Here is a 12,863-nt window from a genome sequence, read left to right as displayed (position 1 = left end):
GCTAACATAACTTGTCCCACGTTGTTTAGTAGGTTTTTTTATGATTAGGACTAGATTGCCTTACCATAATCAACAAAACTTTGTATCAAGTCATGACAGGAACCAACAAGAAGTTTGAAACAACCTATCACATAAGTCGGGATAGCTTATGTCACACTTTTATCAATACTTCCTTAACCCCACAAGAAAACAACCAACCTTTCCACCCTTGGAGATTTTCACACTCATAAACTCCTAAGATCTGCTTCAAGATCCATATTTCTCTACCATTGTATCTTTAATTAGCATCGACTATCCCAAGATATGGTGTGTAGGACTATTTCTAGAGATATGAATACATGACAATGAACCCTCTTCTAAAGCCGCTTGGAATAGAGCAAAAAATCATTTCACACAAAACAAGTAGATTAACGAGAAAAGAAGATCTTGTCTGATTTTTCGTGTAGGACTGATAGTTGTTAATGCCTCTCCATCTAGGAACGGGGCGAAGGATGAGGTCATAACACACTCCATATAACCAGATGATCTACTTAGTCATAATGAAAACCCATATGAAGCATAATCGACTTCGACATATTCCTGTCTCGTGTGAATCCAGTTTGATGGTTCTATACTCTTTGAGACGTTTATTGTAAAAGGTGCAAACATCCGTGACTAATAATCACATTCCTCTTTCTCTTTTCTCTCTTTTTTTTTTCTTTAAATTTTTTTCTAAACACCATGCGCATCCATTTTACTATATAATATATTTATAATATAATCCTATAAAAACATGCAATAAAGTAGCTAACTATTGACCATTAAGGCTTCTGAAATTTGGCCAATATCTTTTATAGTATTCTAGAAAATGACAAAATAGGTATAGAAATTTATCAATTAAGGCATAGTTTTAAAAAATGAAAAATGAAAAATGAAAACAAAAAGTTTATAATTGGGATAAACCAAAACTAATAGAATTTATAGTGAATAATAAATAGAGTTAATTTTAAATATAAATGAATTAAAGCTAATAGTGAGTTTGAGAGAAATTGGTTTAAGGGAAGAAACTAATTTTGTTGTTTTCCTTATAATGATATCTTGTTTGGATCTCCTTAGGATTCCTTCCTTTATTATTATTATTTTTTTTTACTTTTCCTCTTCTTGTTGAAAGATAAAGAAGAAGAAAAATTGGAAAGTGAAAACCTCAAAATTATTGACCTATTTCTCAAAAAAGAAAAAAAGAAATTACGTGTGTAGTAGGGTAGAATTACTTAGTTGATATTTTAATTAGGAAATGAAATTTGATTTTATATACTTTGCTCATTATGGTTGAAATCACTACCAACTTCTCTTCTCCCACTCATAATCCATTATTGAACCAAACAAAGGATGTTCTTTTATGAATATATAATAAAGTAGTATTGGTTTAAGATGAGGTAAACTCATTTTTGTCTTACACCATCTTTACTAATCTCAAAATTCACTCAATTCTCTCCAAATTTAGGAATATCTTTCTTTATATAATATTCCTTAACCCTTACCATCTTATTCACCTTACCCACCTCGTTTATTTGGAGGTAATCATACGTACCTATATGCAACATTTTCAAACATATCAAAACGAATCAAAATATTAATATTTTAGATCTTATTGATGATAGACACTTATAAACTTTTATCAACATATCCTACAATTGTATAGTTTGTATTGAAAGATAGTTAATGTTTAATTAGTGTCTATCAATCTACTTATAAATATACTTGATAAATAAGTTACAAGTCTATTAGTATTCATCATTGATAGAATCTAAACTTCTACTATATTGTATAAATATTTTCACTCCAATCATTTGCCCACATATAGATATATATTATATGAGAAAGTGTGAATAATCTAATTTAAAATATAATTTTCATTTTAGAACTCAACTAAACTCTAAATAATATATAGCCAAAATTAAAATATTAATAAATTTTAAAAATAACACTAACTATTATTTCATACTTCAACTAAAAGAATATTAATATATATATATATATTGGTCTCTAAATTTGTACGAAATCATTTATTTAATTTTGTACTATTTAAATTTTCAAGTTTACTTTATAGCTTATAAAGATATAGATATAATTAATATAGTAAAAATATTATTAAGACTTAATGAAAATTCCTATATATGTAGATTGTTAAATTGATGGTTGATCAACTAAAACTACAAAGTCTAAGTTGTTATCCAACAAAAAAAAATGATAATGATTACTTTTTAAAAGATTTTAATGAAAAATACAAATTTGATTTTTAAAAAAAAGTCTTTCAGAATTTAGAAATTACAAGAAACACGCGTGGTTATCAAACAATGTTAATTTCTTAAAAGATTAAAAACGTGAACAAAAAGACAAGAAAACAAAAACGTTATCAAACAGACTAAAAATCAATTTGAATTGACTTTTTAAATGTTTATAAGCATTCTTGTATATTTATAAACACTTATTTAAATATATAAAAAAGTCAATTGAAATACATCTTTAAATGGATACATCCTAAAGTTTGATGATTAATTTCTGGTTGATAAAACTTCTTTTCAAATTCTCCTTGTTTTAATTTTACAATTTTAACATAATTTTCTTCTTTAATCTAAAAAAAAAAAAAAAAAATCCCGATTATTTTTTAAAATTTTGGAAGTTTCTTCATTTTTTTTTAATAAACACTCGTACAAATTAATTAACATAATTAACAACATGAAAATAATGTTAATAAATTAAACTTTATTGAAAAAAACTAAAAAAATTATATAAAAAAACATCCAAATGAGATCAAAATAATGACAATTTTGAAATTACGTAGATTAAACTAAATTTAAGGATGATAGTCAGGTTGATAAATTGATTTTCAATCTTATTTTGATTGAATATAGTGTGAAATATAATTGCATTTACGTCTATTATAGTAGTATGAAGGGAAGTGGATACAATAATACGAACAATATAAATTATAATACAAGATTTGAATTAAACGAATCTAAATAAATCTAATAAATAAATACTCATTGGTATTCTAATTGTTGTCAAAACGGGTACAATCCAAATATGTAAATCGTAGAAATATAATATTATAATAATATGATATATAAATAATACGAAATAAATAAATAAATAAAATTAGGAAATTTGTATTCAATCTAAACAATCTTCGTACAATACTTAATAATGAAAAAAGGAGAAAGGCACAATACTTCATAACGAAAAAAGAACAAAGAAAAAAACGTTTTCTTTAAGAAAAAGATGACGCCAAGGATGAGAGATAACAAAAAAGAAATAAATTGTGATACGGGAGATGAAAAAATTTTGGAAAGGAAAATTTGAAATTTATGAAAAACTTAACGAGTTATACGGACTTGATAGATTTTTTTTCTTGTTGTTGTTATTTTATTATATTAGACAATAAATAATTTTAGTTTTGTTTTATATACGTAAATTAACTTTTTTTTTTACAAAAATAATTTTGTTTATGAACTTTTAAAATGTTTATTATGCAAAGAAAAAGAAAACAATTATGAAAAAGAGCATTTTGGTCATTGTACCTAACACTCACTGGTTTGGATCAATCTTATATGTCTCCAATACATGTCTACATGAATAAATTAATATATACTTGAGATGGTAGGTTGTTTATATATTAAAATTAAAATAAAGATAAAACTGTTTGAGTTAATAGTTTTTTATGGAGAGATTTGTGTGGAGAATACAAACAAAATGGTAATAGTAAAAGTAGTAAGGAGTAAGTGGTGGGAGGTATATAGATGAAAAATATTATGTTGATTGGTATAATACTTTTTGAGCGGTAGGATGTACACTTCTATCAATTTGAACCAAACATTTAAAAAGTATTAAAAAACAACCTTCAAAATATATTATAGATCCAAAAGAAAGGAAAATATTAATTTATTATGTGTTAATAATATTTTTCTAAAAGGGAAGAAAGGAAAATAGGTCAAGAAAATGTTAAACCACTTTTTGTCACCCCACTATCACCTCCTAACTTTCTTCTCCACTTGCACTGTTCATCACTCTCATTCCTGGAATTTAAGCACAACTCCTTTTCCTTATCACCTTTCATTCTTTATTTTAGTGCAGTCAATCGTAAAGATGAGTGTACCTTCAATATGAATGGATGAACTAGTTTAGTATATGTAACCAATAAAACTTCAACAATTAACTCCTTTTATATATATTTTTTAGTGGTTACATATACTAAACTAGTTCATCCATTCATATACAAAAGAAAGTGAGTATTGGAGTGTATATTTTGGTGGAGAGATGTTAGGACAATAAAAATGCAATTTTTCTTAATGAGACATGACTATTTTGTATGAAGAAGGTTGGTAATGATATTCATAAATAGATGCAATGCATGTATAAAAAAGTGGTTGCTCACTCACATTGTAGCAATGCTTGTACAGCTACAGGTGCGTTTTGAGAAAAGGTATTAACAAAAAGATTATCTTCGTATTTTGGAAATCTTACATAAATCGTATTCCAATACATCAAATTTCTGGCATCGACATATTTGAAAGCTCAAAAGTCAAGACTCACCTTTTTCCCCCTTTTTAAAGCCCCCCTCTTTCTCTCTCTAAACCCCCAATTGCAATCGCACTTTGGTTCTTACCTTCAACCTTCAATCACCTCCCACCCCTCACTTCATTCCGCCCATTCAAACATCGCCACCCCCTGACTTACAAACACCCGCGACCTCCCTTCTTCCTTCGCCCACGGTTCAGTTACCCACTACACCACGCCGATTTGGCCAACCCGATCCCATAGTCACACACGCAAACTCTGGTGTTCCACCAGTTAGTCACGAACACGTAACCGAGCCTACAAACCCAACCACGCACAATTCTCTTCCATTTTCCAACTGGGTTCTCTAAGATCTTCGATTTTCAGCTTTCACTTTTGGGGAAAACTGTTTGGACTTTCCCAATTTGACGCCTCGAAGCTAAAATAAACTAGCCCACCTCGTTATTTTGCTTTGATTTCACTCCTTTCCCTTTTGGTAAATTGCGTTACTTCCTCCTTTTGTTTCTTTCGTCCTGTGTTCGAGGGTTTTGAAGGGAACTCAATTTCATCTTCTTCTTGAATTCTGTGGACTCGATCGGGGACTTTTGTGATGTGTTTCCCTTTTTTGCTTGCTTTCACTGCTTACACTTCCTTGGATTTCGGGTTTTCTTTTTCCTGTGTTGAAAAATTGGATTGCTTTGTTGGACTTTGTGTTTTTCAGTTTGACTGAAACCTTTTGCAATTCACTCATCTTTAGTCCTTTAGTGTTTGGCTTCTGTATCTTGAAAACCTTTGGATAGAAATTGATCTGACTTGGAGTTTCCATGTTTGTAAGTCCATTGTTCAGTGTGGTTCTGTGAATTCCTATTTTAGTCGCTTTGTTTGATAGTTCATTCTTGTTTAAGATTGTTTTCTTATATCGTTTCAAAAATAGCGCACGACCTTTTAAGTCGATTTTGTTAGATTTTCAGTCAACTTTGTAACTTTTTTCAGGTTTGTGTTCTAATTCTATCATGGACTCCCCTCAATCTGTTGTTTCACCATTGAAGAACTGTCTCATTGCTGAGTCTGAGAAGAAGAAACCCAGTTTCTTTGATCACATCTCTGGTCCTCCAACAAAGGGAATGGAGGTCAATCGAAAAGAAGCTGTTATGTATAACTTGGAGGAAGTTGTTGGTGCACTTGATGTATGCATTCATCAGGCTAGAGACATTCATAACATCTGCATATACCATAAGCAGGATGTTTATGCTAAGCTTTGTCTGAGTACTGATCCTGAAGATTCTCTCTCCACCAAAATCATTAATGGAGCTGGGAGGAACCCGGTTTTTAATGAGAATCTTCGTTTCAATGTCCGGAGTGTCGATGCATCCCTTAAATGTGAGATATGGATGTTGAGCAGAGTGAGGAATTATCTGGAAGACCAGTTGTTGGGATTTACCGTGGTGCCATTGACTGAAGTTCTTGTTAACGATGGTAAATTAGAGAAAGAGTTTTCTCTTTCTTCAACCGATTTGTTCCATTCTCCTGCTGGATTTGTTCAACTCTCTCTTGAATACAATGGAACCTCGCCTGATGTGATGGCTGTTCCTAAAGCTGTCTTGGAGTCATCAAATGCTGCATTGAAGGATTCTGAAATATCCGAGTCACTAGCTAGTGACTTGGATAAGATAGAGTTTCCAGATCCTAAGATTGTAAATGAAGATGAGATGATGGTATCTGAGTATTTCAGCATCCCGGGCTCTAATCCGGAGTCTGAGGACTCTGAGAGCCTAGCCACTTCTGGTACAGAAGATCATCCGAGTTCAGAAACAGGTGTAAATACTGTGGAAAGCTTCTCAACAGCTTCCATCGAGTCTGTTCAGATTTCAAAGCTCGATTCTCCACCTAGCAGCTCGTCAACTAATGGAGCATCCTCGTCTCCTGTACCAACAAGCTCAGAATCATATGATGCTTCAGAAGCTTCAAAACCTCAAACTCAGGAACCGATTGAAGAGGAGAAGCATGTGGATGTTAAGAATGGCAAGCCTGATTCCTCAATTGAGGTACCAAATGATTCATTCTCAAAGCCTGTTATCACTGTGAACATAGAGCCAGAACAAAATGTAGTGCAGCAGGACATTGTTGATATGTATATGAAAAGCATGCAACAATTTACCGAGTCATTAGCAAAGATGAAACTTCCTCTGGATGTTGATAATGAACCAACCAATTCAGGAAATTCAAGCTCTGATCAGCAAACACCATCCTCGAAGAATGGTAATGCACGTGTGTTCTATGGAAGCAGAGCATTCTTCTAAACTGTGGTTTCTACATTTCAGACGAAGACACACAAATAACTCTAGAACTATAGATCGAATACTACTATCAATAGTGAAATGTAATAATGTATCTTTGTAGAGTGGTGTTTCTCCTTGTACGTTGGTTTGTCATGTACGGTAGTAAATTATGGCTTCTACACCTTACAAACTTTGTCCTCATGATCAGCGGTGTAAGCATGAATGAATTATTATCCCTCGTTGTAACAATTAACTCAAGAATGCAACTTTAATTATGTGAAATCAAAATCATATAATTGATCTGGGTTGGTCCCACATTGGCATTGTTCATTTCATGGAATGAATTGGATAGACTAGTGCATTGATGGCTTGATTTCGGTTGATTCACTGTTCACATCATATGGTCCAGAAATTTCTTATTTCTTTTATTCTTTGTATAACATGTACTGTGCCTGATGGGATTAACAGAGAAATACTCTTCTTTCAAGCTTTTCTAACTAAAATAGATTTATTTTGCCTCCCTGAAGTTGGGAGAAAATTTTCAGTGGAAAATCCAAACTTAGGAGAAAATTTTACTTGTTCATGGCTTGTTACTCTAAAGTGGTTGATCTTAGCAGGCATAATATGAATCTTCATAGGCATTCAAATAGGAACTTCAGTTATTTCATGTGCTCTGAGGTTCATGTGCCTTCTGCAGATCCATGCAATGTGACCATCATCCCTGTATCTCACTCTCCACAACCCGAACTTCTCAGCAATGTCTTTTCCAGTTGAACATCTCTGTTCTCTCAAGTAATCCACAACCCATTGCTGTGCTGTTCTGAGATCTTGCTGAATATCCCCACCTCTGCTTTTTCCCCTGTTTAAACCTACACGTCCTATAGCTGCGGCCCCAACTGCTCCTGCAGCTGCGGCCCCAGCTGCCCCATGAAAAAGAGACGAATCAGCTAGATGTGCAACCTCCCGACTCAAATCTGGGATGAGGTGCCCCATTCCCATTGCTACTTGGGCTCCAATTCTGAGAGAAAATGTTACCAATTTCATGAACTTTGTCATATAAGGAGCTAAAGACCTTACTGCCATATTGTCAATCCGCATTACTTCACAGCCTATCTGATCTTCAACAACATGCATTTCCCTTCGGAACTCACATAACATGTGGAGTCGGAGAGCATTCATGCCAGAAATCAGGTTAGTAATCAACCTTCTTGAATAGTTTTCTGTTCTAACAAAATAGAACATGTTAGGTACTCTCCTCTCTTCAATTTCAACATTGTAATTCACTAGGTAGTTCACTTTGCGATTAAGCTCGAGAAGGAGTCTGTGCTCATAATATCTTAGGCCTTTTATCTCCTGCTTTAAGTCTTTGATTTCCTGTTCAATGATCTTTAACCTCTGCAAAACAGCTTCAACACCTTTTGCAATTCCACCAAAGGTCGCTTCAACTTTGTCAGTCGCATCATTGGATAACGATTGATCTACTGCTTCTGGGTTGTTTTCATGTGGGACTTGCAGTTCAACAGCAAGATTATATAGGTCATGGTACCTCTTATGCAAAACTTCCCGAAAATCATCATCGGATAAGAGGTCTCGAGCAAAATTGAATCCAACTGCAACAATTTCTCTACCACCGTCTGACACAGGACACCATGTGTGCTGATAGTCATACATGCCATCAGCAGGAACGGAAAGCAATGCGAGTTTCAGTTGTTGTATTGAGACGTGCTGAGTCTTCCTGTGTCTTGGTGGTACCAAATTTTGCACGCATTCGGGCCTGATAATGCTTTCAGTCAAGATGATCCCTTGGCAGAGATCGTGAATTGCAGGAATTATAAGCTGCTGGATAAATCGGAGAGTCTCGGTCAAGCTCTTTGTGGAACATGCCAGGACATCGATATAGTAGCCCAACTGTCCTCCAAGCTCTACCCTGACATAAATTCCATTGATGTTTATTGTGATCAGGTATTTCTCCAAGCTGTAAGTTGCTACATATTGGTTCTTTAGTCCCATGATTCTGTTATGCAAGTGCACCTGAATTTCCAACAGCAAAAACTCTTGTTAGGAATTCAAAACTCATAATTTTCTATCAAAGAAAGAGTGAGATAGAACAAGGGGATTCTTGCCTGTAGTCGAGGAAAAAATCCGGGAGTAAGAAACATATGGCTCGAATCATCACATTTTAGGTGTCTCCCTGTGTAGATGCAGTCAGGCATACTTAGCGGCCATCTCTGTGGTTTTCCTCTTCCTTCCTCGAGAACCGAGGGGATTAGCAATGGGGAATTAGAATCCGATTGGTCTTGTTCATAACAGATTTCCAGTTTTAGCATCATTCCTACCAAGTCACTAGCTTGTAAGTTTTCATATACCTTCGAACTCATTCCTGGGATCTGACTATGTAACTTGCCTTTTAGAACTTTTTCTAGTTCTTTTCTGCTGATGAATCCACTATTGTTGCTTGAATTTTGTCTAACTTCTAGTCTTATTAGTTGCCCAAGAACTTCTCCACAAAACCAATCACAATCTAATATTATAAATCCCAGTTCTTCAAAGTAAATCACCTCTCCTATGTCATGCAAGCAAGTAGCAACAGCCTTCCTCCTCGTTTCGATCTTATCTCTGTTACTTCGTCTTGAACGAATTCTCAGTTGAGGGATATGAAGTTGACAGAGATCCTGAAACTCTTTCCACCTCATTGCTGGTTTGTTGTAATTTTCTGATCTCCACTCTGTCAAAATTTGTATAAGTTCATTACAGAGCTGGTAAACTTGTGGAACTCTTTGGAGAACAGTCCGACTCATTCTCCGAAGATGATGCAAGAGTTCGTTTACCATTGCTGAGGAGCGTGCATCAACTGTAAATACTGTTGGGTAGATATCAAGGAAACCTTGAAATTTTTCTCTCAACTCATTAATTGAAATCAAAGTTTGCTGCAAGTTCTGTGAAGGTACAACTTTGTCATGATGTGTGAGAACCAAAGTTACATTTGGAAGCACGCATTGTTGTGCTGCTCTTTTAGAGTTGGAGACTATGAACCTTAGCCAATATTGAAGATCATCTTCTATCTCGTTTAGATGTTTTGGTTCTTTATTACTTGGTTTCCTGAATAAACTGCTGATGATCACAAATACTGATGCACTTCCAGAACCTGGAAACATGAGATCATGGAGGGAATGGAACTCATGCTGACCAGCTAAATTCCAAATTGAGATTTTTATGTCTTCATCTTTGAAAGTTTTTATCTTCATACCAACTGCTCTTACTGCTTGTTCGACTGGAGCTACTAAAGATCTGACTTGCTCTGTGAAAGGAAGTTTTGAAGAACCAAAGTTCTGTAATATGGAGTTACACAGAGTAGTTTTACCTGCACTTGGGTGTATAAAGTTAGCTTGATCGTTCAAATTATTTTATTTGTATGAACTTTCGGACAAAACTTTCAGGTCTTTAAGCTTATATGAAAGAAAATATGTTATTACCTGCATATTCTTGGCCACAGAAGAAAATCCTACAACTTTTTGGCTCTGTCAAGGTCATGTCCAGTGAATCCACCTGGGGTTCGAGATCAGTGCTACCGTTCTGTCCTAACCTTTGGTAAATTCTATCGGCTTTGCCAGAGTTCTGAAGAGGAGTTCCAGAGAGGTCGATGTCTTCAATCCAAGGATTTACCTCTAGCATCTCCATTATTGTCTGCAATACCATGTCTCCGTCAACACCTTTACAACTGCGTAGGGATAAGTGTGTTAAGGATGCATTCTTCTCTAAACTCCTGAAGATTCTGACTATTTCATTGGGTCTCAAGCTATGATCATCGTATATCCCGAGATGAGTTAGAGTCTCATTTGTTGTAAGCATACGTAGAATCGCTGCAAGCCCGTCTCTTCCTATCTTGTTTCTTCGACCTCCAAATGTTACATATTTGAGAGTTATGTTTGCTTGAAGTTGCAGAGTCGAAAACCGGCTCAAGGGGCAGAGTAGATGTTCGATTCCGATGCCCGAAAATAAGTTCCCATCTAGAAATAAATTGTGCAAGTGCTTGTTCTTGAAAAGTCCAGCTGCTATATGCACAATTGCCTCATCTTTTAAATGACTCTTTGATAGTTTTACCTCCCTCAAGCAACGATTTTGCTCCAATGCCCAGCGGAATTCCTTTGCCCATCGGGATTTCAGCCGGATACCGGTCATGTCTAGTGTCTTAACCGTTGAGTTTAACCCCATCACGTTAGCAATCCTGCAAGCACCATTTATGTCAAGCCTATAAATTCTGAGTGTGCTATTCCCAGGTACAAACTCAACCACCTTCGAACTTTTTCTACTATTGTCTCCATTCCAAATGTGTACTTCCATATCCCTATTCATTGCCAAAACTGCAGATATCAATGGGGTCACCGTGACTGAATTTGAGTCAAAAATTGACAAAAGCTTCAGAGTCGTGTTTTCTTCGGCCATTTTTGAGAGTTCTTCCATTCCTTTCGACCCAATTGAATCCTCCCAAATCTGAAACTCCTCTAACGAATTGTTCGTCTTCAAACCAGAAGCAATCAAACCTACCCCAACTGCACCAATCCCACATTCTGAAAACATAAGCTCCTTAATCCCTTTGTTAGTCCTCAAAACATAACACAACTCCACCAACCTTTCATTACTAAATCTATTTCGTCGAAACACAACCTGTCTAATGCCCGAGTTATCCTGAAGCAACGTACAAAGCTCTCGCATTTGCTCGAGTTCCCAATCAACAAGATGAAATTCCAAGCTTCTGAGGGAGCTGTGGCAGCTCAAAGCTGTGAGAAAGCAAGAGAAGTATGAAATGGCATCCTTAGAGAGGTCTACTTTCATGGAGTTTTCAGTTTCGAGATAGCAGCAAGAAGAGGACTGAGAGAGATGGAAGGACAGGCACTGGGGGCCGGAGCTGTCGGGTCCAAGGGCGTACAGTGCTGATTCGAGATTGTCATGGTTCTGATCTGAAGCCATTGATGGAGAGAGAGGTGAGGGCTCCCTGTTGTGAAAATGGTTTTGCTTTATTGGGAAGAAAAAAGAAGCATTTTGTGAGAGTTTGAACATGAAAAAAGGGAAGATGTTTGTCAAAGAAAGTAACAGTTTGGTGCTTTATAACTGTAAAATCATATTCAATTATTTAATTTGGGAATCATTTGTAAGACTTTCGGTGGAACTATTTGTCTCTCACACTAAATCTTCTAAACTTCCTTCCAAAATAACACTTTATTTATATTTGGATTTTAAAATTTATTCAATCTTACTCAATTACTAATACCTCTTCTTTGCTTATTTAACAACTTTTTCTTATTTATTTGTAATTTTTTTTAAATTGTGTGTTTTAAGTTTTTAAATTATTTTAACCCTTTTTGTTCTAACATATATGTTAGACAAATTATATTTTCTCTCTATTAACACACTTAAATCAGTTTTTTATTTTTAAAATTTTAACTAAAATTTTAAATGTTTTTTTTTCTTAAAAGATTAAAACTACGATAAAATAACGCTTATTAACAATTAATTAGGGATATTGAGGTTAATGAGTTGAATAGAAAATTCATAATTTTGAAACTTCATTACAAATTCATAAAAAGTATATACTAAAATGAGTCGTAGAACTCTATTATAATGGAAAAAGTGAAGTGAACTTTCTTTGGGTTCATAATTATAAGATGAAAGAAAAGATGTAATACACATTCTATAATCAACTTGGGTGTTAGAGAATTACGTATCATAGCAAAGAAAAGTATTTCTTCTATCAAAGATATTCTATTTTGAAAAGTTTGATACCATAGAAGAAGAATAGCTTCTTTGCCCTAATTCCTTCTTTGCATAGGATTCATGTTTGGCCAATGAAGAAATTAAGAATTGTTCAACCCATCAACTTAAGATCTACATGGTCCACAATTCATTTTGCAAATTTTAATTGTGTTTAACTATTAAAATATGAAAATTGTTGATGAATTACACCTTCCTCTTTCTCTCTTTCTACTTCCAATGTTTCCAATAGCTTCACAAACAAAAGAGTACAATAATTGCAAAAAAAAGATCAAGCCT

General features: G+C 34.4%; 2 protein-coding genes across 3 annotated transcripts; one reads left to right on the top strand and one right to left on the bottom strand.

Moving 5' to 3' along the window:
• Positions 1-4,433: 4,433 nt before the first annotated feature.
• Positions 4,434-7,130, top strand: LOC101214591. Of its 2 annotated transcripts, none has more exons than XM_004151128.3 (2): positions 4,434-5,366; positions 5,530-7,130. In XM_004151128.3, exon 2 carries the CDS (start codon positions 5,550-5,552, stop codon positions 6,834-6,836), a length of 1,287 nt encoding a protein of 428 aa, XP_004151176.1. In that variant the 5' UTR covers positions 4,434-5,366; positions 5,530-5,549; the 3' UTR covers positions 6,837-7,130. The 2 variants fall into 2 exon arrangements, with proteins under 2 accessions (XP_004151176.1, XP_004151175.1); XM_004151127.3 differs by having other exon boundaries at positions 4,440-5,032.
• A 163-nt stretch (positions 7,131-7,293) lies between these two features.
• LOC101215001 (protein TORNADO 1) lies at positions 7,294-11,969 on the bottom strand. The gene is made up of 3 exons (XM_004151129.3): positions 10,289-11,969; positions 8,939-10,176; positions 7,294-8,846 (listed from the first exon to the last, which is right to left on the bottom strand). Exons 1-3 carry the CDS (start codon positions 11,871-11,873, stop codon positions 7,458-7,460), a joined length of 4,212 nt encoding a protein of 1,403 aa, XP_004151177.2. The 5' UTR covers positions 11,874-11,969; the 3' UTR covers positions 7,294-7,457.
• Positions 11,970-12,863: the final 894 nt, after the last annotated feature.

This window comes from Cucumis sativus, chromosome 7 (assembly GCF_000004075.3).
Source record: "Cucumis sativus cultivar 9930 chromosome 7, Cucumber_9930_V3, whole genome shotgun sequence".
NCBI classification, from domain to species: domain Eukaryota; kingdom Viridiplantae; phylum Streptophyta; class Magnoliopsida; order Cucurbitales; family Cucurbitaceae; genus Cucumis; species Cucumis sativus.
Note: the sequence above shows the minus strand (reverse complement) of the source record. Positions and strands in the feature narration are given on the sequence as shown.

Coding starts and splice junctions, on each gene's coding strand:
- LOC101214591 (XM_004151128.3), top strand. CDS start 5,550: ATGGACTCCCCTCAATCTGTTGTTTCACCATTGAAGAACTGTCTCATT.
- LOC101215001 (XM_004151129.3), bottom strand. CDS start 11,873: ATGTTCAAACTCTCACAAAATGCTTCTTTTTTCTTCCCAATAAAGCAA. Junction 10,177..10,288: donor CTGTGGCCAAGAATATGCAG/GTAATAACATAT, acceptor ACCCAAGTGCAG/GTAAAACTACTCTGTGTAAC. Junction 8,847..8,938: donor GATTTTTTCCTCGACTACAG/GCAAGAATCCCC, acceptor TTGGAAATTCAG/GTGCACTTGCATAACAGAAT.